The sequence below is a fragment of the Heterocephalus glaber genome, unplaced genomic scaffold, assembly GCF_053883595.1.
Source record: "Heterocephalus glaber isolate CG9 unplaced genomic scaffold, H.glaber_assembly_v1.0 deba00001537, whole genome shotgun sequence".
Lineage (NCBI taxonomy): Eukaryota > Metazoa > Chordata > Mammalia > Rodentia > Bathyergidae > Heterocephalus > Heterocephalus glaber.
Window position 1 is genome coordinate 4380292 of NW_028258332.1, and position 26616 is coordinate 4406907.

The window sequence follows — 26616 nt, forward strand, 5'->3', positions numbered from 1 at the left end:
GGCGGCTCCACGAGGGGGCGGGGCCCCGGGTAGGGAGTGTACAGAAGGGGCGGGGCCCGGCTGCTCGGGTGGTGGGAAGGGCGGGGCTCTCGGCCGCCCGGCCTGCACAGTGATAGGTGGGATGGAGGGCGGGCCACTCGGACGTGGGCGTGAAGGGGCGGGACTCCGGCCTGCGCGTGCACAGTGATAGGCGGGCGGTCCCTGGCCCTGCCCCGCGCAGGTGGTGGTCTGTCTGGGCCGCCCTTCAGCGACGCCTGCAGGGTCGGTGTGCTCGGCACGTGGGGCGGCGGCCAGGCTTCTCTGCGTGTGGGGCGCCTGGGTATGGAGCGCGCTGCCCGGCCTCATCGATGGAGCCAGAGGAGCTGCGCCTGCTGGACGCGTTCGCCTACCTGATGATGCTCACGGGCTGCGTATGCTTTGCCCTGCTCCTGCGCCTCTCGTCGCCCTACGGCCGCTACGCGTCACAGTGGCCCGGTCCGCGGGTGCCCGCGCGTGTCGCCTGGGCCCTGCAGGAGCTGCCGGCGCTGGCCTGGCCGCTGCTCGAGTGCACCTGCGCGTCCCCCCAGCGCCTCGACCGCCTTCCCAACCGCGTGCTGCTGGCCATGTACCTCGTCCACTATGTGCACAGGTGAGCCCGGCCGGCCCCACGTGCCTTGTGTGCCGGGAAGGACAGCGTGTGTGGGGGGCGCTCTGGTACTGTGGACAGGGACTGAGGCGGAGGAAAACGGGCCTGATGGGGAGTGGCGTGGAACTGCTCTGGAAAGGCAGTTGTGCAGCCATCCTGGAATTTATTTCTTTGATGAAGACAGCCTGTTCTTTGTGTTTTGCTTTGTTTTATTTTTTTCGCTACCGGTAGTTGAACTCAGGACCTTGCACTTGCGAAGCGCGCCGCTGAGCTACATCCTCGGGCCAAGACAGCCGTTTATGACCCCATTGTAAGATATGACTGCCTCAAGTCACCGTGGCCATGGCGCGAGCTTCTTTTCTGTTGGTCCCCCTTGGGGACCCCGTGGAGTTTTTCTCCTGGCTCTGTGAACCTGGTGCCCTAAAACTACTCCGATTCCTCTGTGTGGCTCTGATCAGTTTCAGAGACTTTTGCCTCCCCCTTAGGCAGGGGCCCAGGGCAAAATGATGTACACACACACCACACACCCACACACACACACCCCTACACCCCTGCACAGAGGTAGATCTTTAATAGATTAGCATACACGTTCGACCTGGGGCTGCTGGCCAGGGACTACTGGGACTAAAGCCCCTGGTTCAGTAGTTGTGAAAACTTCTCCAGGGGGGTTTGCTGGATCAGGTGTAGTTTCTAAAGCTGCATGGAGATCCTATATATTTTGTAAAGCTGCATATGTGAATATGCATAAAGCCCATGTGGTTGGGAGACAGTTAGGTTTTCTAAATAAAAGGATAAGCATTTTCCATTCTCTCTAAGCAGTTTATTTATTCAGTAGTCATCTGACCTGAAGTGGACAGTGCTTAGGTGAGAACCAGGGTGGAAATGGCCCTTAGTACTGGTGACTGTTGCCCTGTTGGCCCAGTCCCCACTGCCCAGGGCTCTCCAGATGGGAGGGGCCGTGGGAGGGGCCCAGAGATGCTGGCCAAGCCCCACCCTGGGCCGTGTGCACCTCCTGGGGTGCTGAGAGCCAGGCCCTGAAGCTGCCCACAACAGGGGGACAGGGCGGCTGCGGCAGAATGACCACTGGTCCCTGGGCGAGTGACCGTGCCGGGATGGATGAAGAGGGGGCCAGGTGAAAGAGGCATAGGGTTGGCTCCAGGAGGAAGAACCACTGTGCGTTTCTGTGTCCTTGTTCAGCCAGCGAGTGCTAAGGGTGGACGTGAGGGGGCAGGAGGACGTGAGGAGACCCGACACCCCGTGGCAGGCTGGAGTGGAAGCTAGCTTGCAGGGAACCTGTGGGAGGAAGGTGGCCTGCCTGGCAGAGGAGGGCAGCTGGATGAAGACCCAGCCACGCTGCTCCTGCTGCTTCCCCCAGGGATGTGGGGCAGAGGACCTTGGAGCAGGTTGTTAATCTCGGACGCGTGGCATGGGTGTCATGGTCCTTGTTAGTTTGGGGGCCATCTGCATCCTTTCTGTGCTAAAGTCTCCAGCTGACGTCCTGAGCTCACGCTGAGCTCAGTCTTGCTGCACAGCCTGTCCAACGGGTCACTGGCTGCTGCCTGGGACAGGTGTGTCCTCAGGGCCCGTGCTCCCCTGATCCCTGTGTTCGTCCTCCTCACTGGCCATCCTCTCGTCCCAAGCCCTCTGTTTTGTCCCCAGGTCTCCCTCCTGGGCTAGTGCCTCAGTGCCACCCCCGACACCAGCTCTGTTCCCTGCCAGCCTTGTGTTACACATCTTACCGTTCATCTCCTGCGCTCCCTGTACGGTCCTGCCCAGCCAGAGGACATCAGACACTGGCAGTAGTGCCCTCTGTCGCCAGCGCCAGTTCAGCACTGCCGTGATGTCGGAGTCCCTGCTCTACTTTCTATCCAGCCAGGCAGGTCCATGCCCAGGTTGAGCACTGGATTAGTCAAGTGTCAGGTAAAAGCCTCCCTCGTGGGCTGGCCCGGAGCACAGTCCCAAGTACTGCGTGTAGGGTGCTGCCTGCCAGTGGGCCTCCTTCGGAGCCACCTTCATAATGAGGAACCAGAGCCTCAGACAGAGATGTGGCATGGCCCGGACGTGCAGGCACTCCAGTGCCCAGAAGGCTGCCACCTCCGAACACCTGGCCCCAGGACGGCATCCAGCCAGAGCCATGAGCCAGTGCCATCTTGATCCGCCTTGCCCCCGAGGACCAAGCTTTGAGCTGGGAATGGTGGCACATGCTTGTCCTCGCAGCCCTTTGGGAAGTTGATGCAGGAGGATTGAAAGTTTGAGTGGGAAGGGCTGGAGGTGAAGCTTAGCTTAGTGTGAAGGCCCTGGGCTCCATCCCCAGTACCACTGAGACAAGCCTCGTCTACGTGGGATAGTTTCCTGCAGAATGGTCTCTTGGGAAAGCCTGGCCCAGCCCCTGCTGTGTAGTGGACTCCTGCAATTCTAAATCACAGCAGGGCACTGAGAGCAACAGGCAATAAAAGATAAGCAAAGACACATTAAACTTTTAAAGACTTTGCTTGAACAGGTGGGTGACTCAGGAGTCTGCCCCTCCAGTACCCGAGCAGTTTGGATTCCACTGAGGTCTGTGTGGGGAAGTCTTGCTTATTAAGGTGTTTGGGGCACCAAGACAAAAAGAGTACTTGATTACATAGACTAGAAAGTCCCTAGCTTCAGTTCATTGTCAATTTCTGATCGGTCAGGTTTCTAGCTAGGGATTCGTTGGTAATTTCTAATCAGTCAAGTGTCCAGGAAGCTGGTGGCTTCTGGTGAGTCAGGGGCAAGTTTCCCACACTACTGTGTGGAGCTAGAATGTAGGTGGCAGCCGTGGAACCTCAGGTGCTAGGGCCATCTCATCTCAGCCTGTGGTCTTCCCAAGTCAGTTGTTGTTGAGTGCCCTGGCCTTGTGGGTCTAAATACTTGAAGTGGGAAAATATTTTATGCAAAAGTATAAAATGGTGAACATTGAAATATTCATCGTGACCCTCATGCTGTCTTGAAAAACCAAAATGTTCATGTAAGTCCTGTGTATAGGGCTCTGTGCTACTTGACCCCTGCAAAAGAGTCATTTCACATTTGTTGAGGTTTTAGTTCTCAAACTGTTGAGAAAAAAGTAATAAGATTATTGGAATTAACCACTCTTGCTTTTGAAGATTGAAATGATGACATCTACCATGGCCTAAATAACCCCCGAGTCACTGTTCACTGCTCCCCCCGCTCCAGGGCTCTGAGGCTGGGGCTGTGCTAGACGATGGGGTCCACCTGATGTCGAGAACCAGGTGGAGAGCCAGGTCGTTGGCTGAATGAAGGCCATGTTTGTTATTGCAAGAAGAGTAGGGTATTACTACTCAGGTTGTAAGGAAGATATTTCAAGAAATAATTCCTTAGTTTTCTATGTGAATGAGGCATGCGTGGAACTTGCTTTTGAGATCCCAGAACACTCCAGATTTGGCATTAAATACTTAAAGGATGGTCCTTACATGTGCATGTGTGTGTCTTGGCCCTCAGGAGTGCACACTTCCAACAGTCCTCTCCCTCCCTCTGGGGTGGGGCAGAGTGGGCAGCAGGTGAGCTTGCTCTACCTGGCAACCTTGAGGCCTTGACCCTACTGGGTGGGACGCAAGGGCTGCATAGGGGAAGGGCAGGGCTCCCTGTCCCCGGCAGGCACACAGGCACACGCAGCTCCTGCTCCCGGGGCTAGTGGCGCAGACACCAGGGAAGCTCTCCTGGTGCTCTTATTCTCCATGATTCCCTTTGCTTCCTGGGCACTTTCATTTTCCTGAGCTTTGGAAACTCCCACACATGGTCCAAGTGCCTGCTTTTTCATGAATGTTGCCTCATTGTGTCTGAAGCTTTTCAGTTAGCAGTTGGGGATCTTTACCCCAGGAAGTGTAATTTCTCTAACTTGTTCATTCTGAATGTATTAGGTACCTGGACTTGAGATGCTGGTGGCTGTTGATGGACTACAGTTGAAATGCGTGCTCATTGTAGAAAATCTGTAAAACGTTACACAGAGTAATTCTGTATAATATTACACAGAGGAAGTAAAAATCACCCACCATTGCATCACTTAGACTTTGACTGTGGCCTTTTCCCCATCTCTGTCATAGTTCTTAAGTTTTGGATGTACCCGGAGGAGTATTTAGAACTGGGTGGTCTAAAATAGTTTTTTAGATGACATCAGCTTGCTCTTTAGCTGTTTGAGAACACACTGTGTATGGACCCACTGCCTACCAAAGCCTTGTGTAATCAAAACATATATAAGTAAAGTGATTTCAGTATAACTCAGATGGGCAAGCTGAGCAGCCGACCCTCCACTCTGTCTGTCTCATTCTTTCATAGCGGACTCCACACCTCCTCTCAGGACCTGAACCCGCTGGAGCTGGACTCCGGCAGTAGTTCACACAATTTTGAGTATTCTTCTTTCTCTGTATCATTACTGCTTAGAACAAATGATCCAGAACTTACGCACATCTCTAGCCTTTCTCTAGCGTCGCCATCCCCCTTTCCAGTCAGTCGGAGAATATCGGCCTCAGTAATACACGCACACGCACACGCACACATGCACTTAGAACACGCTCATCCCAGCATTCTCGCCACTTCCAGAAACCGCTCTGGAGTCCTCCTTCCTGAGTGTCTTTAGCTGCACTGTCCTGGCTGCCTCTATGTCCTGAATCGATTCGGAACGTTACCTTTCATGGTCATTTTGAGCTTGGGGAAGAGCCAGCAGGTGCATGGTACCAGATGCGGTGAGTAAGGTGGCTGAGGATGCGCCACCTCCTTTCTGTTGGGGGCACCCAGCAGCAGCACTCACTGCATTTTTTTATCACCTCTCGAAAGATACTCATGAAAGAGAACTTTCAGAACTGCTTCAGAAAGTGGCAAGAATGATGGGATAACTGTGTTTGAAGCCAGGGAGAGGATGTTGAGGAAGATTTATGGCAATGTATCTTTCAGTATAACATTTTAAAAAAATTTAAACTTTCACCATATTTTTATATCACACCTTATAATTTACCAAACAAAATTCTACTTATTTCATGTCTATAGTTTCATGCGTTCTGGTGACTGCGTGTAGTTATGTAGTCATCACTCAAATTAAGATGCACAGTTATTTTCCTCTAAAGGCTTCTCTGTATCTTTGCAGCCAATTCCTACCCTGATTATGGTTCTGCATTTGAAGTCTAAACCATTTCAGCAACAAGATAGGAACCAGCGGTTCTGTCCGGCTTCTCTGCAGTTAGTCCCTTTCCACTGGGCCCAGTTTTGCCTCCTCTAGGGTTTGATGAGTCTAAGTTAAACGCTTTCACTGACACGGCATTATGGAGTTAGCTCTGCTCACCCACGTCTTTCACAGGCTCTGCGTGTCTCCTCAGGCTGTCCAGTGTATTGGCACAAAGTGCTTGTTCTAGGTCCCTGTAAGATCCGCAGGACTGATGGTGATGTCCTCGCTTTCAATGTCCTATGCATTGATATTGCAGAGGAAATGCAAACTCAATCCGAGTTTTGCACCCCCTTTTTTCCGTAGTCCTTTTGTCTTCTTGCAATACCCCTTGAGTAGGGGACCCTAAGCTAGTGTGGTGTAGCACAAGAGCCTTGGAATTGGCCAGCGTTGGCCTGAACTCAGCCCCTCACCAGCCCTATCACCTGGTCCAGATTCTTTAGCCACTCTGAGTCTTCGGTGCATTCTGCATTGAATATGAACAGTAAGAGCCAGGGGCTGGGAGGGGTGGCCGGTCACTGTGCTTGTGGCTGTTGATGGATGGTGTGACAGCATGGCCTGAATCCTACTGTTCAGAGGCTGGAGCACTTCAGTGATTTCAGGGTCATGGAAGCTGAGAGCCACCCGAGGTCTCCAGTTTTCTCTATCCTGATGTATCTGTTTTGCGTTCTGTATAACTAGAATCTTGAGTTGGGGCACTGTGATGATATACATTGAAACATGGCGAATTGATCTAAAATTCTTCTTGGCATAGAATAAATTGGCACTAATGTGATGGGGGTGACATTTGTACAGGGAAGCAAGCTAAAAAGCCAAGACGTTTAAAACAGAATTGCAGAGGTTTGTTACCTCTTTTTGAATTTTACCTGCTTCCTGTCTCCGAAGGTCCCTGATCTTCCCCTTCCTGATCCGAGGAGGAAAGCCGATGCCTCTTGTCACCTGTGTGTTAGCCTTCCTGTTCTGTACCTGTAATGGCTACTTGCAGACCAGGTACCTGAGCTGGTATGCGGTGTACGCCGAGGACTGGGTGACCCAGCCCTGCTTTCTAGCTGGTGAGTGTCCCCCTCCATGTCCCTGTGGTCACTGCCATGCCCGCGGCCTCTAGGTAGTATACCCAGGCTCTGTGACAGAACCAGGGGGATGTCCTGTGAACGCCCCAGAGGACAGAGCAGCGGGGGGACACGAGGCTGTCTTCATGTAGCAAGGGGTCCGGAGGTTGCATTCAAGGGACGCATAAGTACTCCTCTTGTCAAGAGCCCCAGCCCCGAGCAAACTGACTCAGGTGGAGGAGACCCTGGCTCTCCTTCACCCTGTAATCTAAGGTGGTCCTCCAGCTTCTCCTAGTGTCTTCGGTAAACCAGAAACTATACCTTCCAACAATGCAGGCAGCCTTGCATGTTATGGCAACTTGAATTAAGTTAGGCTTGTGAAGGTTTTTAACTTTTTGTTAGTTTTGGGGGTTGTTTTTGTTTGTTTGGGTTTTTTTGGGTACTGGAGATCAAACTCGGATCCTTGCACTTGCGCGGCAGGCGGCTAAACCACTGAGCTAAATCCCCGACCCAAGGTTTTTAGCTTTTAAAAAAATTCATTCTAATTAGTATAAATTAATTAATGTGTACTTTTAGGTTCTCATTACAGCATTGGAAGTTTTGAGCAGAAGTGAAAATAAGCCATTTGCTCTCAAAATAATCTCAATTATTAAAAATGCTTAATGTATTGGTCAGTTTTTCCATTGCTGGGAAAAACACCTGACATAAAAAACTTAAAAGGAGAAAATATGTAATGTGGCTCACAGTTCCCGAGGGTTTGTTCCATGGTATGCTGGCTGCAAGGCAGGAGCATTATGAGTGGCGTGGCCGAGCAGCACTGCTCAGCTGATGGCACCCGGAAGCGGGGAAAGAGCCAAAGAAAGAGGAAGGGGTGGGGACAAGAATACACCTTCTAGGTCTCACCTTCAGGGATCCACTTCTCCCAGTCAGTCCCCAGCTCCTACACTGGGGGGTCAGTGAGTCTTTGGGAGACGCTTCCTGTTGGAACTGTCACAGTCTCGTGGGTGTTATGCAGAAGGAGGATTCTCTTGTAACACTTTGAAATGACAGCACATGAACATGTCACTTACCCCGATGGCAGCACACCAAGAGTCTTGACTTGGTCCGTCAAATCCTCAAACTGCCCCCTGTGGTACTTCACCATAAGCTTGGAATTTCTAACAGGAAAACTAACTCCTGCACAATACTTTCTTGCTGACAGAGCACTTCCTCGTTCTCATTCATAGTTTTTCAGAGACTCAGAGCTTTATTTCCAGGGCAATGGTGTGTCGTCCCTGAGAAATGACGCAGCAGGTAGTCTGTCCTCCTCTGTCGAGTGTTGGCTGAGCAGGACCCAGAGCCTCTCCTAGCCTGGCAGTTAGGGCCTCAGTGAAAGGCTGGGCTTCCTTGAATGGTACCATAGCTCCAAGTAACTGCTTCGTTTCTGGCTTCTCAGCTACCTGGTTGTGTTCTGCTCCGAGAGGGAGAAGGAAGGAAACGAGGCTTTTGAGGCCTGGGGTACTGGCTTCGTCCCTCCCCTCCCCATGGGCTCCCGGGATGATGGACAGTCCAGGTCCTCAGTGGGCGTGGGCCCAGGTCTCAGGCCAGAGCCGGCCTCGCAGGGACTCCAGCTGGCTCCTCATGCCCACTGCCAGAGGGGTACAGAGGAAAGGCGCAAGGGGAATCACTGCTGCATTTTTCTTTGTTACTAAAAGACGGGTTTGAATGTTTTTGTGGCTGGCATTCTCGAAGGAATCATGCTTATAATGAATGGTTTAGATTCTTTTAACAAGAACAACAGAAGAATCCCTTTGATCTGCGGAGTTAAACGTCATTCAGAGAAGCTCGCAGACGGACCGCACTGCCGCGGGTGGGTGCCTTCGAAGCGGGTGTACAGCTTGAGATGCTGATTTTTTTTATGATCATGCTCATCATTGGGGATTTGTATCCTGTACAAGATGTCCCTTGGTTCTTGTTTTCTCCCATTCCCCTTCCTTCCCTTCCGCCCCTCCATATTTACAAAACCTTTGTTTCTGTGTTTCCTTCTTTTCTCATTTTTTTTCTTTCTTTCCTTTCCGCCACCCCCTTCCTAGTTCCTTTTCCCCTTGGAACCTTTTCTTCCTATTTCACATTATCGGTTATACATTTTGGTCCTCATTTACACTTTCAGTTTCTCACACCTGAGAAACAATTTGGTATTTACACATGTGTCTCCTATTTATTTCACCATGGCCTCAAGGTGCATCCGTTTAACTATAAAGGTCTCTAGTTTACCATTCCTTATGGCTGAGTAGTACTCCATTTTATTAAAAAAAAAAAAACAAGCACATCTTCTTTATCCAGTCACCATTTGATGGGCACTTGGGCTGTTTCCAAGATTTAGCTATTACACACTGTGCCACTATAAACATGGGCATGCATATATCGCTGTGGTATGGTGCTTTTGGGAAGATCCCCAGCAGGGGAATAGCTGGGTCGAATGGGACCTCTAGCCCTAGTTCTTTGAGGTATCTCCATACTGATTTCCACAGTGGTTACACCAGTCTGCACTCCCACCTACAGTGGAGCAAGGTTCCTTTTTCCTCACGGCCCCGCCAGCATTTGTTACTAGTTGGTCTCTTGATAGCAGTCATTCTTTCTGGGGTGAGGTGGAATCTCAGCATTGATTTCACCTGCATCTCTCGAATGACCAGTGATGTTGAACATTTTTTCGTGTTTACTTGCTGCTTCTACTTCCTCAACTGAGGAATATCTGCTCATTTCAGATGCCTGTTTTTGGATTGGATCTTTAAATTTGGGGGATATGGTTTTTTTATGTATATATTCTAGATAACAGTCTTTTGTCTGAGGAACAGCTGGTCAAAATTTTTTCCCACATTGTGGCTTGTCTCTTCACGCTGTTGGTGGCTTCTCTTGCTGTGCAGAAGCTTTTTAATAAAATGAGATCCCAGTTGTTGATTCTTTCTGCTAGTTCCCATGTGACTGAGGTTTTGTTCAGAGAGTCTTTTCCTATGCCAGTGTCTCAAGAGTTCTATCTAGCCTGTCTTTGAGCAGGTTTTGTGTTTCTGTTTTAATATTTAGATCTTTGATCCATTTTGATTTTAGTTTAGTGCATGGTGAAAGATAGGGGTCTAGTTTTAATCTTTGGCAAGTTGAAGCCCAGTTTTTCCAGCACCATTTATTAAAGAGGGCATCTTTCCTCCAGTGAGGGTGGTTGGCTCCTTTGTCGAAGATGAGATAGCTGAGTGTCTGGAGTTGTTTCAGCATCTTCTCATCTATTTGACTGGTCCTCAGGTCTTTTTCTTTGCCAGTACCGTGCTGTTTTTATCACAGTAGCTTTGTAGTATAGTTTCAAGTTGGGGATTGTGGTACCCCCTGCCTTGTCTTTGTTGCCTAGAACTGCTTTTGCTATTCTAGGTCCCTTCTGGTTCCAAATGAATTTTTGGACTATTGTTTTTTCTAGTTCTGTGAAATATGCTTTTGAATTTCAATCAGGATTACATTGAATCTATACAGCAGTTTTGGAAGTATGGCCATTTTCACTATATTGGTTCTTCCTACCCAGGAGCAAGGGATGTCTCCATTTTCTGATATCTTCTTTGATCTCTTTTTTTCAGAGTGCTGTCGTGTTTTTTTTCTTGTTTGTTTGTTTTTTGTACCATGGACTGAATTTAGGACCTTGCGCTTGCGAGGTGGGCAATGGCACCAGTGAGCTAAATAGCCCAGCCGGAGTGCTGTAGTTTTCGTAGGTATTTCATTTTTTTGGATGCTATTGTGAAAGGAGTTGTTTTTCCAGTTTCTCTCTCAGTGAGTCTGTCATTGGTGTAGAGGAAAGCTATTGATTTTTGAGGGTTGACCTTGTATCCAGCTACTCTACTGAGTTTGGTTAAGTGTAAAAGACTTTTGGTGGAGTTCTTGGGGTCTTCAATATAGAGTATGATGTCATCTGCAGATAATGACAATTTGACTTCTTCATTTTCTATCTTTACTCCTTGTATTTCTTTCTCTTGTCTAATTGTTGTGGCTAATGTTTCCAAAACTGTGTTGAACAGGAGTGGCGATAGTGAGCATCCTGGTCTTGTTCCTGATCTTAGTGTGAAAGATTTCAGTGTTTGACCATTTCGTATGATGTTGGCTGTTGGTTTTTCATAGATGGCTTTTATCGACACTGATCTCTTGAATTTTCTGCCATCAAGTGGAGTGACATGAAAATGAAACAGCACACCAACTGGGAAATGAACTAGGTTATCTCTTTCTGTAAGTTCAAAAATGCGTTGTTTTTGTAGGGAAACACAGATGAGATTGCACAGGTAATTACCCTCGGGGTAGTTACAACAAAGAACTAACAAATAATAATGAAGGCCAACAAAAAACTTCCATAATAGTGAAAGTGGTTCATCTAAAAGGTTTGTCAATCTAAATAATAGAGATTCTCCAAGAATGTTGTTTATTTGGGAATAGAATAGCGTCGCAGTGGGAATACGAGTGCCATCAGAAACCATGCGTGTTTTAAGGCAGTTGAGGCAAGGGGACGTTGTTAAGAGCAAACAGGAAGGTTACGCGAGGTGTTTTGCACTGGTCACACCTGGCTGTGAGGATCACTAACAAAGATGTTATTAGTCCAGAGTTAAGCAGCTGTGTTGCAGGGGGTCCGTGCAGAAGTGCTGGTAAGTTCTAGTTCTCTCATTGGTCACACGTGCACGACAGCCCTGAGTTATGGCCTCCTGCCTTTACTCACAGCTGCTTTTGTCAGGGCTTGCCCAGTGTGACTGCATTTTGCCTCTGGCAGTATTCACAGATTGGAAGGTCCCTACAAATGGATTAAATGTTCATCTTATTTTTTTTTCTTTATAACCTTCACAGACAAAGCAGTATCTTTGAGAAGTAAGTTTGTTTTAATAGAATTGAATATTTAATTTTTCCCCACAGTAAGTAAAGCAAACATTATTACTCTTGGTACATCAGACTGAATTCTAGGAATGTAATAAAGTCTGCCTTGGAGATATTACATAGAAAAAGACTGAATTAACAAACAGTGCATTTTTTAAGTTTCTTCTCATAGCTATACATTGACATATACTTACCTGATAACAGGCTTGCTGGTTTTGAGTGTTTTTGTTTTTGTTTTTCCTCTGCTTTCTAGAGGGAATGCAGAATGGGAGTATTATCTTCGGAACAAATAAAGAAGACAGAAAATAACAAGAATAATTTCACATATATTCTTAAAGGGCCAAATACATAAGCATATAATTCTGGGAAAAAGTATACCTCCAGTGTGTTTTATTCAAGGTGTCCTGTGCTTTTTATTTTTGAGATGTAATGTAGTGGCACTGCTACTTGTGGGAAGAACAAGCCCAGAGCCTTGTTTTTCCTGGAGATGACGGGGCGCTTTGGAGGGAGAGTAAACCTGGGAAGGTCACTGCTGGAGCCAAAGTTGTGTAGCACATTTTGCCAGCACATATTCTAGGCTATAAGAGACTCACCAAATATTTTGTGTCTAACTTGATACCCCAAACAGGTTCTCTGCTGAGTTATCGTGCTAGCACCGGAAATTTGAAGGAATAACAAATTATGTAACATAAACAGACATGCGACATGGAAGGGTAGAAAAGACAGCTTGGCCCTAGATGTGTTTTTTCCTTAAGAGTAATTCCTTCTATAAACAAAACCTTACTTTTTACATATAGACTCCTAACTGGGTTTAGAGAAGTTAATAACATAGCTGTAAAAATGCTAGGTCTAGGCCATATTTTTTTCTAGCCTTTGTCATCCCAGAGCACAAGAAAGATGCTCAGATCAGATTACGGTCTTCTTAAATAAGCACATTTTCTGAGGCTAAGAATGGGGAGCACACAATAATGACAGCAGCAAGTCTTTTCAAAATGACTAAAACATTTTAAATATAAAGTACATATAAAGGACTATTAAGGATAGTTTCCAAAACAGTTTAGAAATACAGAAAAATATGTGTTGCCTCATAATAAAGTTAAATATTCTTTCTGAATCCTATAAACACTGTAAGATGCTTTAGATTTATTTGCTTTTCATAAGTTAAAAAATCTGATTGCTTTTACATAAATTCTTCCAAACTCGTCTACGCTCAGATTTTTATTGTCTTTCACTGCGCTCTGAGATTATCTCCAACTTTCTTAGCAATGTGCTTTTTTGTTGGCTTTAGTAAGTATACTTAATCTCCTAGCAATAAACATGATTTGAAATATAAGGTTCACAAGATAATTCTGGAAGAAGCGCGACACTAAGCTGTGAGCTTCCCTCCACACACGTACGGGGCCTCACACCCAGTGTGGTTTCCTTCTGAGCTCACTCCCTGCATTATTAGCAGCCAGCTTACCTAGAAGAACTCGGAAAAGTCCGGATGCTTCACAGCTTCCCAACACTACAAAGTCATTACGATCGCATGTGGATAGGTTGGAAGTATTAGTGTTATGTCAATTTTTGCTATTGGCAAAAAAATACAAATCTACTTTTTCTGTCTAAATGAAATCGAAGCTCCATTCTCAGTTCTCAAGATAATGTCTAAAATGTACATTACTAAAGGTAAAGGTGTTCAAGGGCTGAACTGGTCTAATATACGATTAAGGATTTGATTCCTGCTTTTTTTTTTTTGTCCAGGGGATCGAACTCAGGACTTTGCTCTTGCGAGGCCTTTGCCTTTTTTGTTTTTAATCCCTATATTAAACCTTGGTTTTTCGTGGATTCAATCATAATTTTAACATTATAAAAATTTCAGAAACTGTTGTGCCAGTATTTAACTTTCAGGAAGGAAACTGAGTAAATTACCTCCATTTATTGTTAGAACGGAAGATAAAATAGCTTGCTGATAGGAGCTATGAATGTCACTGTGACCCAAAATTTGCTGCGCTTTTCTCAGGACAACACACAGCATTTCCACCTGGTAACGTGAAACTCGCACTCATGCAGCGTTGTGTGACTTGCAAAGTCTGATTGTAACAGTAACAACCTTTCTGCTGAAAAAACAGGAACAAAATCCGTTGGGAAATCAGGCACAGCCTATTTAGGTTGTTCTTCCTTACCTGTTGTGGTTTTGTTCCTCAGGACTTTGTGTAGAAGGTTCCATCAGAATCCAGTACTTGTTACAGCATGGCACAGCTGCCTTTTTCCTGGTCTGTGTCTTTTTCTCAGGTTCCTCTCCTCATCGTTAGAGTGTCTTCCACTTGATGGAGAGGCTTGTGCCCCCGCTTGTTCTGTTCCTGGCAGAACTGAAGCTTGTCTGTCTTCTCTTTGGAGTTTCTCTGCTGTCTCCAAATCACTGCTTCCTTCCAGGATCTGTCCCCAGTTGATGTCTTCATTCTGCTGTTGCAGAGACAATGCCGTAATGCTGTCTGATCCTGTTCTTTGTGCACGGTTTCAGGGTCTGAAGGAGGCCTCAGATGAGATTGTTGAGTCACAGACGTTTGTCACTGTCTACAAGGTGTAGACTTTCCGGTCAGAAGCCCCTGGGCTGTCAACATCAAATAAGTTGACCCTTGTGTTTGGTCATGGTGCTAAAATGATTGTTCCAAAAGCACCCAGAGTGCTCCTTCCCGAATGGTGGTGGTCAGGTGGATGAGTGGCTGTATTGTTCAGAGCCTGCTTGGCTGTGAAGCCTGTGCTGACCAGCTGGCTGTTGTCCAGCTGCTTCCAGAAGGTGATGTCTCCCCTCTGGCTGTGGGTGCAGCTCTCGTGGCCCTCACAGTGTGAGCATCCTCCGGCCGCCCTGCTGCACAGGAGTGTCGAGCAGGTGGAACACTGCCCTCTAACACGCGGGCACCATGGGCCTCGCAGTCCGCCCAGGCCCGGTTGCCGTTTGTGCAGAATTGCCATGGCATCACTCGTGTTCTGTTCATAATTTAAATGCTGAATGTCTGAAGTTTCTGTGGGCTTTGCATCAAGCATGTAATTGCAGAAATACTCCAGCTGCTTGGCAGTTAGGATTTCCACACTGGTGGAAGTTTCGCCTTCCAGGCCAGAAGCAAAACATTGATGGCCAGCAAAGGGCAGGGCCGTTGCGGTGCATGCTGTGCCTCCACTGGGTCCCTTTGATGGGATTTGCAGACTGCCAGGAAGCACTTCTGGGCAGCTGTGGCCCAGAGTGGCCTCATTCTGCTCTGCGCTGCTGTGCTGCAAAGAGGCGCAGCCCTGGGGCCCTGTGTCTCTCCAGCCCTCGCCTCCCCATCACCTCTCCCTCGCCTCTCCCTCCCCCTCCTCACTACTGAACTCTGCTGCTGGGGGAAGAGTGCAGATTGGAGAGTGACTCCAGGGAGCCCCACTCAGTGAGTCCTGGGTGGGCTCCGCTGCAGCTGTGTAGGAGCCTGGGGCGTGGCGAAGGGAGTTCCTGGGGTGGGTGCTGGGTCAGGGCCCTCAGGAGGGCGAGGAAGAGCTGCCCGCTCTCCTCTCACGAAGACTCATTTACTTCCAGACTCCTTGACAAAGGGGAATCATAGATACAAAGTAACCACAGAATTTAGCATGGTTCTTTCTAGAACCTTGGATTGGAAGCCAAATCACCGAGGAGCGACTTACTGAAATCCAAAATGGGGAATGTATTATAAACTCACAAATCCAATAAGTGACTTATAAAAAGTATTACAACATTTAGTATAAACTGCTTGGGAAAGAAAGCTACTTACAGTGGCGAAATCCAAAGGAGGAACTCTTGAAACACTTTCTGTAGGCGACAAGGTTTTCCTTGTTCTAACAGCAAGAGCATGCCGCTTCACTGGACCAAGTGGAATGGACAGGATGCCACCCAGGTGTACATTTCTTCAGGACTGTCAGCCTGTCACACTTCAGTATATCAGAAAACTCAAGTCAACCTCTTTTTAAAATCATTGCAACTGAGTTTTTTGGGGTTTTTTTGGTATCAGGGATTGAACTCTGAACTTCTGAGCTAAATCCTTAGCCCTTCCCCTTTTTAAATTTATTTATTTATTTATTTATTTATTTTAGCCCTTCCCTTTTTAAAATCAGAGTTACTGCTTTTGTAGAACGTTGCCTCGTCTTGTTGGTATTACATGATGTAATACTGAGAAGTATTTAAGTGATGAAAACTTCTGAACATTGAAAGAATGGGGAGAGGGTGTCAAGGGAGGGAATGGAGCAGAGGAGGGAGAAGTGAGTGGCCCAGGAATGCAGATGGGTGACATAGCAGGAACTTAGGGCTGGGAAGCCAGGGGCAGTATGCTAAGTGATTCGCAGGAAGTTGTAGGTGAAAGCATTGCTGAAAGGAAGGGGCACACACAGACATTCAAGCAAGCTTTATTGGGGCGGCAGTCTGCAGCCTGCTGGGCTGACTCACAGAATGGAGACCAGCGACTGCATGGGCTGAGCTGGAGGCTTGTATAGGGTTTTTCAGTGGGAGAGCACTGGTCCATTGGTGGGGGTGGGGGATTGGGGCTGGGGTATATAGCAACAGGTTTCGGTTGGTGGGGATGGAGTAAGTTTCCAGGAAGCCCCTGTCTTACGGGAACATCTGGCCATGAAACCGGTGGGGCAGAAAGTCCTTAACTAGGCAGAGTCACTAATAAAGGGAGGTCACGCCTTAGTTACACGGAAGTTCCCTGTTCTCCCTTGCTGGAGTAGGGCAGGGGGAAAGGGGAGGAGGGGGCCTGCTCTCTGGGGCCCTGAAATACCTAAGAGTAGGAAAGGAGCAAAGAGGTACAGACCTGGGCCCGTTAGTGACGGTGGGCAGGTGCGGACCCTTCACCTTCCCTCCTCTGGGAGGTGCAGCCTCTGTAAGGAAGAGTAGTCAAGCACACCGGCTGGCTGGCTCCTGATGCAGAGAACACCTGTGCCCAAGGCTCCTGGCCATTTCTGATCCCGGAAATCGACTGGGGCTGGCAGGGCTAAGCGTGTTCGGTGGTTGTCTAATTCATGAGCATCATCAGGAAGGCAAAGCCTACTAGTGTCGCACCACGGACAGTGCCTGGGGTCTCCTCACAGCCACAGCTGGTGCATGGTACACTGAGGATGATCAGGAGGCCTGGACTGGGGCACCTGTTCCGTCCTCGTAGATTCTGAAATCTCGTGGTCCTTACCATGGTAATCTCATCTTTTTTCTCTCAGGTTTTGCCTTGTGGTTAACGGGCATGCTGATAAACATCCAGTCAGATCACATCCTGAGGAACCTCCGAAAACCAGAGGAGACAGGATACAAAATACCAAGGGGTGTGTCCAAGAGGGGCTTCATCTCAGTCTCCCCGCATGTGCCCTGCTGTCTTAGCCTTAACGCCCTAATAACTCAGCACGGGGTTCATAGCCGCAGGTTTGCAGTGCATCACTTCCATGATTCAATTCTTTTTAGAAAATCAAAACGGATTCTGGGTAAGGAGATGGTTGTGAAGCAAAATGGAATGTTTGGGATTGGAGACAAGATGAGGAAGAGCTCACGGTTCACCAGGGTCTGATACTTGTGCTGCCCACAATGTGATGGAATTGACTCCCTGACAGACCCTCCTCTAGAGACTACATAAAACCCTTTCTAAATGCATTGCTCTGTCGAGAAAGGAAGTCATCATTGGAGGAACAAATCTGAGTGCTAGAATCTTCAGTGGCCACACCCATTGAGCCTGCAGTCCCAGCCCCGGGCTGGTCTGAAGATCCCTAGTGCTTGCCTTAATCCCAGGTTGTCCTGGGTGGGAGTAGGGTGTGTTCCTGTGCCCAGGCAGCTGGGCCCGCAGCCCCGAGAGGCACCTGCCTTCTACTTGGGGTTCGTGGACCTCGTAGATCTCATTTCCCAGCGTAGGGGACACACACAAGCTGCAGCACTCACAAGAAAGTTGCCACTGTGAGGAAGAGTCTAAATGACCTGAAGAATTTCAGATCATGGGAGGCCACCCCACCACAGCAACAGAGGCACCAGCAGGACTTCTCTGACCTTTTCCCTCCACCTCCTGCTGCTGGCTGCTGCTATGGGTTCTAACCCAGCATAACTGAAACCAGAACAAGAAAGCTGTTTCGCAGCACCATTGCAGACACATTATGGAGGAAGACAAAGTAGCAGCAAGACGTGTCTGAACAGAAAAGCATTTTACAAAGCAGGGGAGAGTTGAAGCCAGATTTTCTCTGTGGTTTTTCGTGTGAGTAAAGCAATAGCAGCGTGGGTGCCCTTGAGAGCTCCAGAGAGCAGCACCTCTACCCCTGGCTTGTGGCTGTCGGTTGCCCACACCTGCAGCTTCCTTGCCCTGCTGTCCCCACTGCCCCTGGCGGAGTGGGCATCTGCAGCAGCTCTGGGCTCGGAGATGGGGCTGTACGTCCAGCAGGAGACCAGACGATGGGGACAGACAGGCTGGGAACCCATAAAACCTGGGGGAGAAGCTGCTGCTAAAACGCTTTGTTTCTAAGCCTTAAGTTAGACAGCAAACAAACGGCAGCAAAAAGGACATAAAAGCAAAGTGAGGCCTAGATTTTTCTCAGTGAGAGCTACTGAGGCAGGGAAGGGAGGTCTGCCGTGTGCACGTGGTAGCTGTGAGGATGAAATCCAAGGCCCTGGAACAGCACAGGTTTCACAGTTTAGTGCATGCCTGGTGTGGTGGTGCACCTATACTTCCAGTACTTGGGAGGCTGAGGCAGGAGAGTTCGAGGCCAGCCTGGGCTACACAGGGAGATCCTGCCTCAAAAAAAAAGCTCAGGGAAGGTTTTGTGAAGCCAGCCTAGACGCAAGTCTAGCTTTGAAAAGAGCACACCCTGTACCAGTGGTGGTGAGCCTATGGCACTCGTGCTGCAGTGGGCTGCTTGCTATCATTAAAAGCTCCGAAAGGTTCGCCATCCCTGTCTACTTATTATACTTAAAAAATTGACAGCAGTCACACAAGTCCTTGGGGCCAAGGGCGGCTAGCGGGAGGCTCATCAGATTCTGGAGGTGGCCCATACCTTGCCCGGGTCCTGCTGTCCCTCGTGTAGGTGCAGCCGGTGTCTTTGAGGACTCCAGGGCCCAGCGATGTGGTCTCCGTGCTCTGGAGGACTCTTGTCCTGGGGGGCTTTGGAGCTGACCACCGAATTTTGAGCTCTGATTGCAGGAGGCTTCTCCCAAAACAGGGCAGTGTTTTCTAACACAGTCGTTTCCGTGAAGCCCAGCAACTGTGCGCTGTTCTAAGGAGCCCTGGCCAGAACTCTGGACACTGGTGTGCTGTCATTGGTCAAGGCCGGAAGGGTGAAGTCACAGAATCCATAGAGGAGGAACGCCCAACGGGTGCAGAGACAAGGGGCCCATCGGCATTGCGTGAAGGCCAGATAAAGCACCTGCATGGGTGGGCACAGGCTCTGCGTCCGTCCCTCGTGCCAGCCACAGCACATGGTCAGGAGAGGTAGCCCTTAAGCTGCTGGTGCTGGGCGACATCCTCAGCAGGGTGGCATCTGTGGGTTTTCTTAGCTAATCACTCACCAGTCCCCAGCCGGATGTTCCCTTCCACACTGGGCACCTGGGGGCAAGGTCCCCGACGATGCCCGCAGAGCTGTCCTGCCCCTCCACTCGGGCCCGGCCCTGGAGTGACAGTGGCCTTTACAGGAGGGTGCCGAGCCACCCCTCCCCAGTTGGCTGCCCAGACGCTGATAAGTCACAGGCAATATGACAGTTGCGTAGGAAACTGGTGGCTACAGAGGCAGGAGTGAGAAAGGGAGACCCCTAAAGTCACGGAGGGCCCGGGAGGGAGCGTGGCCTCTGGTGTTCGACGTTGCCCTAGATGGCTCCGGGATGCACCTGCCTCCACGTTTCACACAGCTGAGGTGATGTCTGTGCCGCCCTGAGTGGTGGACCCTGGCATGGTCCCACAGTAAATGGCTGTGTTGCTCTTTTCCTCTAGGAGGCTTGTTCGAATACATAACTGCGGCCAACTACCTTGGGGAAGTTGTGGAGTGGTGCGGCTTTGCACTGGCCAGCTGCTCTCTGCAGAGTGGGGCTTTTGCGCTATTCACATTGACCGTTTTACTCCCCAGAGCAAAACAGCATCACCGGTAAGTTTTAAAACACATTTAACCTTCTTCAGTGGTTCCTTGACCTTAGCATAAAAATGTTCAGGTTAGATGTGCTGAGGTGCGGAGATAAGTCTGAATTGCACCATCCTAGTGCGAGCCTTGCTGTAGCCAAGCGAGACGAGAACTGAGCACCACCCCCAGGAGCCCAGCTGAAGTGCAACCCAGCAGGGGGAGCTGGCGGCCCACAGCAGCACAGGGGTTTTCTCTACCATGTTTGGGCCTCTGGGTGTTTGCTCCTGGGGTCCACAGTCACGTTTGACACCAAGCAGAGGATTCAGAGACTTGAAGTCGAAGCAGCAGTTAGAATGGAGGATGCCGGCCACGCACGACGGCACACACCGTCATGCCGGCGCTAGGGGAGGCTGAGGTAGGAGCACAAGTTCAAGCTGAGCCGGGCAGCTCAGAACTTAGCAAGATCTTACCTCAGAAATAAAAGATTGGATGTAGCTCAGGGCAAAGGCCCTGGGTCCAGTCTCCTTTACTGCAAAAAGAAAAACATCTGAGGATGCTGATGGAGCTCTAGCAAGAGCGTAAAGGCCGGCCACGGTGAGTGGCAACGAGGTGAGTCCCAGAACTGGACAGTGCTCTGCACCGTTTCTATGGCTCCATCACTCCCAACGTGACATCGAAATCGCCAAGGCGAGGCCCAGAATTCAGCTCAGTGGTTCCGCCGCCTGCCTCACAAGCACAAGGCCCCGACTTCTATCCCCGGTACAAAAAAAAAAAAAATCACCAAGGGGCTGATGCTAGGGGCCACAGTGGGGTAGATCGTCATCCTGTTCACGGAGTTTGCCATGTCTTTTAGGGAAAGGACAAAGTCTAGAAGCTACAGGACGACCAGATGTCATGGTAGATGGGAAAAGTATAAACCTTTTAGAGTCGGGATACCTCGGTGTCCTCCCAGCATTGAGAGGTGCAGGGGTCATTTTTGGAGATGGAGCAGGAAAAGGCCCGGTTGCCAGGATTCATGGCGACACCATCTAAGGTGTGAGCACAGGTGAGACCGGAAGGCAAGCACCCTGTGTCTCCAGGTGCTCCACTGTGCCAACAGGCTCCGTGTCTGCCGAAGACCAGGGCGACAGAGGCAGATCAGAGTGCCAGGCCTGAGAAGGGTTGGAGGTTTCGGAGCAGAGAGTGTGTCGGGGAACACAGCCCACAGGAGTCACCTCCATGCAGGGCTGGGCTGTGTCGCAGAACGAAGGTCGACATTCCCTACCCGTGCCTGAGCATGCGCCCGGGAGAGCTTGCCGCAGTTGGGATGAGGCCATGAGGCAGTAGGCAGCCTGGTCCCGCCAGGAGTGCTGAATCAGGGGCTGTCACCTGAGTCTGGGCAGTGACAAGGTCGCCCGCACCCCGCTTCTGGGAGAGGGCCAGTTGTTGTTCTGAGGCACAGCAGAGTGTGCTGTTTCACACCGGCAGAGCTTTAAGGAAGTAAACAGTGAGTTTGATTTCACAGGCCTCAGATTTCTCTCTGGTGACCTTGTATGAAGCTTGGCTGCAGTAGTAACTTAATAGTTTAATGTCGAGTGCCGACAACATACTATATAGTTCAGTACTAATGGCAACTATGCATAAGTCTAGGGAACGAGCATAATGAAGCAGGATTTATGTCCCAGCAGTGGCAGGGCAGCCTGCTTGCCGTGACCCAGAAGGGGTCAGTGGCCTGGCCTGCAACCTCCTCAGACCCTGTCGGTCACCAGCCCCCAGCCAGGGGTCTGAGCTCCTCCCCGTGGCTGTCAACACCTTCCTGAAGGCACTGATCTTTGTATTTGCAACTCTTCATGTGAAAAAGCAAATAATAGCCTGTTCTTAATACTAAAAACCAATGAAATAGCACTGACAATTTTAAAAATTGGGTGGGGAAGGATACAAGAGCCTGCCGAGTGTTGTCAAGATGTTTTCTCGAAGGAAAATAGAGAACAGGAGAATCCCTCTCAACACTTGACTGTGAAGCAAACAAAAGTGGAAAAGATGCAGTTCCGCTCTCCAAATGAAAGCCTCTTCCTGAGAACCAGGCCTGTTTCACCTGGCGTCAAGGTCCCAAGGTGCATCGCCTCCTACATGTGACTCTGATTTATCCTTGTTTGTAGTAGCATAGCACCCATTGGATAAATACCACTGAATGCCAGGTGTGGTGCATGCCTGTGATCCCAGGACTCCGGATGCTGAGGCAGGAGGATCACCGTGAGTTCAAGGCCAGCCTGGGCTACATAGTGAGACCCTGTCTCAGAAAAACAAAACAAATCCTGTCGATAAATTGATTCCAAAAGCAAAAATCTACTTCATAGAGCTACTTCTTTCACCACGTTTATTGTAATACTCTGAAAACTATTGCATGACAAGGAAATTCTATAACAGCTGGTATTTAAGTTCATAATCGATTGTATTGTTAGTTAAGGTCAGACACGTGAGATGGGCAGCATCTCACACATTCTCTGCTAAGGGCAGAGTTCTAAGGAGGAGGGCAGTCTGCAACGGCCACCTGCTATTCAGGCCTGAGTGCTAAACTCGGAGGCCCCCACAGAGGAGCTCACCCAAGGGACAAAGTACCATCACAGTGCTAAGCTGTTCCAGTTCATTGTCATTCAAAAAGCTTCAGTGCATCTTCGAGACACTGATTCACAGAGTCTGATTAGGAAAATAGAGAGTGAGCTGAGAATCTGTATGAAATGCTTCCTTATCCTCTCAGCACCCTGCTCCCATGCTGCTCATCAGACTTGAATACAGACAGTGTAATTTCTGAACCCCAGAAAAAGTGCTCTCAGACCCCTGGTGACACAAAGGAAGGAAGACTCATGTTACACTGAACAGTCACAGGAACAATAGCTGCTCCAGGAAGAGCCAGGCAGGTCTGGAATTCAGTGTCATCTGGATGTGAGGAAGTGGGCTTTCCACAAACAGGTGAGCGAGGGGCAAGGAATCAGATCTCAGATGGAGGCAAACCCCGGAGTGGGCCCTCGTCACATACGGCACCTCTGGTTCTAGGGCAGAAAAAGTAGACAGCAGGCTGTCTGCCCTTTAAAAAACTAATATACACCTTCAAAAATCATTTCTTGAGGTGGGTTTTTGACTTCAATGATTGAGAAAAATTTTACCATTTATCATTTTATTTCCATATAATGGCCTCTACAACTAATATTTAATTTTTATTAGTCTGTGTTTGCAGTATATACTGCTTCTTTCATCAGGAGGAGTTGGCGCACGTGCACAACACATCTCAGTTCTTTGACCCCTCCCACACCAGCTCTTCGTCCTCTTCCCATTTGCAAGAGATGTACCTTGCTTTCTCCTTGTATCTTTCATCTTGCTGTTTAATTTATTTATACTTTGAGTTTCTCATGTAAGGGAAACCATGCAGTGTTGAAGCTTGTGTGTCCGATTTATTTCACTGAACACTGTGACCTCCATGTGCATCCATCTTCCTACAAATGGCTCTAGTTTTTCCTTCTGTGTGGCAGCATGGTGCTCCACTGTAGGTAAATCCCACGTTTTCTGTATCCATTCACCTGTTCATAAATAAGCAGCCTTCCCAAGTGCAGCTGTGGTGAACTGTGCTGCTGCATGTGGAATTCACTTACCACTGTGACAGAATGTCTGCGACTCCCCTGGAGAGATACCTAGGTGTGTGAAATAAACAATCTGTCTAGAGAGCATTCCTCTCTCACTGAGACCATTCTGACAGCACAAGAGCTCCTTGCTACCTCAGAGGGAGCCTGCACCCGAGCACTGTGGGAGCCCTGTGCTGCACCCCAATCTCCTGCAGGCAGAAGCACCGCCTCCTGACTGCAGCTGTGACAGTGGCTGCACCCGAGTAGGAGCTGCTGGGAGCTCAGGCCTATTGCACACCTGCACGAGCTCTGCCTCCCGCTGCCATGGCCACCCCGAAATGGGCACTGCTGGGCAAGGAGGTGACACTTGATCCTGAGGCCCTGACCGACTTACAAAACAGGTCTCCTCCTGCGCCTTGTGAGGCCCCGGGCCAGCGTAGGCAGCAAGCACGGCAGGCTGCTGGAGAATCCCACATCAGTGTGGTGCAGTGTGAAACTGGCCCAAAGCTGACAGGGCTGTGCCACTTCATTTGCAGATTGTTGGCTTCGCACTTCTGGTTTGGGTTTTTGGTACTGGGGATTGAACTCAGGGGATCGAACTCAGGACCTGGCACTTGCCAGGCAGGCGCGGTGCCACTGAGCTACATCCCTGGCCCTGGCTTCACACTTTGCCACATTAACAAATACCTGGTTGGTTTCCCATCATGGTTTTACATCTGTTTAGTGATTTAGTGTGTTTTTCATACCAACACGTTTAAGCAGAAGCGGAGCTTTGATTTCCAAGCAAATCTTTTTAGGACAAAAATTACATAAGACAATAATTTCAAATGTGATACTGTACATAAAAGTTAGACTTGTGAAATTTACAGATTAATATTCTGAGTAGATGGAAAAATTACATATCCTGTTTTGTGAAATCCAATCTACAGCATTTAGTAGCGTCACATAGGCCCTGTGCAGGAGTCTCCATAACCTCCCTCTTCGCAGACTTTTCCCACCACACCTGATGATAGCTCTTGCCATAGTGGCCAAAATTTACAAACAACAGTGTACTTAAAATGTTCAGCAGCACAAAAAATTAGACAAAAGGGAAAGAAAATACTATTAAAAGAAACTATACAGTGATAATAGAAACAACTCCATGGGAAAACAGATCACAGTGTCTTTCTGTTAAAACATCAAAAATATTTATTATCACAGACTGTATGACAACACCAATAAAACAATTAAACAGTATTTTAGTCCCGAGCACACAATTTAGCATTATTTTGTGCTTATGGAAACTCTTTTTTTTTTTCTATTTTAACATCTTGCCAAAAAAAAATTTTTTTTAAATGGATCTTACCTGGTTGTCCAGGCTAGACTTGAACTCCTGGGCTAGGTGACCCTCCTGCCTTAGCCTCCTGAGGAGCTGGGGCTACAGGTGTCACCTTCCACTGAGCCTGGCCTCAAATTATTTCTAATTTTTACTCCGCCTGCTTAGTTGCCAGCTTTCCCAATTGGCCATTACCCCAAAATGAATGTGTGTGACTTTGTTCATATCAGTTATCTCAAAACTGAAAGCACCATTTGGTTGTGGGACTGGATTACAGATGCCACCCATTGCATTGTCCCAGGTAACCCTGTCTCCTTCCTCAGCTGCCAGGGCTCAGGGCCTGGCTGGCAGCCTCTGCAGACCCCCGGTCAGGCTGCAGTTAGTTCTCCATGGAGCTGGGGAAGCGGCCAGGCAACACCTGCTGGGCCATGTCCATGGCTGGCTGTGGAAAGAGCTTGTGAGTGCTTTGAGCATGTCAGCAGGTTGCTTCCCAGGAGAAAGGAGAATTCCGTGGATTACTTGGCCTGAATAATGCTTACAGGATATGTAATTATCCATGACACTGGTAAAACTAAACTCTGTATTTGAAATGCCAGAGTTCTTACCACTACCTTTAAAAATCTCAGTATTCATTTATAATAAAAAATATTACCACTTTGGTTAGTGGCTATGAAAGGCTAAAATGACAAAATGATTTCCTTTCTTTAAATTTTCTTATTTTAGGTGGTACCTTGAGAAGTTTGAAGATTATCCAAAGTCTCGGAAAATTTTAATTCCATTTTTGTATTAAGTGTGTCATCATCAAGGAAATGATCTTCTACTGGAAGATTCAGCTCTGTTTCTCTGGGTGTCAGGCCTAGAAGTGAGTCCTTCACAAGCACATGGGACGAAGCAACAGGCTACTCTTAGCAACAACAGCAGCTTCTCAGTAAATAGGGCAGATGGACTCAAAGTAAAGCATAGTCCCCCTTCACCGAGGAGTCCAGTAATTGTCTACACACCTGAGCAGCCCGTCCTTGGGTATCCAGGTCCGAAATATTTCACCCAGATTCCTTAGCCCCTTCAAGACCTACAGAAGCCTAATTCCTTTCCCAGTGAGCTGCTGATATCTCTCTCCCTGGTGTAGCCAATCTCCCAGCTAGCTGCCACTGTCTCTCTCTCCCATTGTCTGCCCATCCACACATGGATGTGATAAACTCTGCTTTTCCCAGCTACCTGCTAGAATCTCCTGATTTTTAGTCTCTTTACTGGAATAAACTTTACTTTCACAAGCCTGTTTTTGACAAGTGAATTCTTTATGACCCTGGGGACCATGTAAATGAATCAGATCTCCATAATTTTCCTGCTTGATTGTTTTCAAGATATGCTCAATGGATGTTTTCCATAGTGAGTTTGTAGGCTACGCAGTTACAAACTAATCAAACTAAAATGTAGGTGGGCAGATTATGCCACATAGCTGGTCAGGAACTTTGAACCATCAGAACTTAGTTCTGTTAATTTCCAGCTTACCTTTTTTGACTATGGATAGCTAAGTGTGTAGAAGAGTGGCATTTGCAGGCTTTTTTTTGTGCTGTGTATGTGGTGCTGAGGTCTAAACCCAGGGCCCATGTACTGAGCTATACCCCCAGCCCTTCTCGCTTTATTTTGAGACTGGGTCTTGCTAAGTTGCTGAGGCACTGGGCCCTGGTTCCAGCCGGCTTGCCGAAGAGCTGACCAGGGCAGGGTGGGTGCCAGCTGTTGCTCCTGAAGAGCAGGCTGCCACATCCCTTGTGAGGCACCCTCGGGTGGCCCCCAGAGTTAGGTCCTCTGCCTTCCAGCCTGTCCCTGGCTCTCTGGCATGAGTATGAACCATTAATATTTTAATATTTTCCATGATTGCATTTTTTGTCTTCCTTTAGTTAGAACTAGAGTTT

The 26616-nt window shown here is 48.6% G+C and overlaps 1 protein-coding gene across 4 annotated transcripts; it reads left to right on the forward strand.

Annotated features, from left to right (window-relative positions):
- Window positions 1-45: 45 nt before the first annotated feature.
- Window positions 46-25974, forward strand: Srd5a1 (steroid 5 alpha-reductase 1). Of its 4 annotated transcripts, XM_021258595.2 has the most exons (6): window positions 196-628; window positions 6705-6871; window positions 16934-17035; window positions 18939-19116; window positions 19669-19819; window positions 25427-25974. In XM_021258595.2, the coding sequence occupies exons 1-6, from the start codon at window positions 348-350 to the stop codon at window positions 25436-25438; spliced, it is 891 nt and encodes a 296-aa protein (XP_021114254.1). In that variant the 5' UTR covers window positions 196-347; the 3' UTR covers window positions 25439-25974. The 4 variants fall into 4 exon arrangements, with proteins under 4 accessions (XP_004845214.1, XP_004845213.1, XP_021114254.1 ...); XM_004845156.4 differs by lacking the exon at window positions 18939-19116 and having other exon boundaries at window positions 181-628; XM_021258596.2 differs by lacking the exon at window positions 18939-19116 and having other exon boundaries at window positions 16934-17132.
- The last annotated feature ends 642 nt before the right edge of the window (window positions 25975-26616 follow it).

What these genes read in the sequence shown, in the direction of transcription:
- Srd5a1 (XM_021258595.2), top strand. Translation starts at nt 348, where the DNA reads ATGGAGCCAGAGGAGCTGCGCCTGCTGGACGCGTTCGCCTACCTGATG. An exon ending in CCAGCCCTGCTTTCTAGCTG is followed by an intron (nt 6,872 to 16,933) that starts GTGAGTGTCCCC and finishes TTTTTCTCTCAG; the next exon opens with GTTTTGCCTTGTGGTTAACG. An exon ending in AGGATACAAAATACCAAGGG is followed by an intron (nt 17,036 to 18,938) that starts GTGTGTCCAAGA and finishes GTTTCCGTGAAG; the next exon opens with CCCAGCAACTGTGCGCTGTT.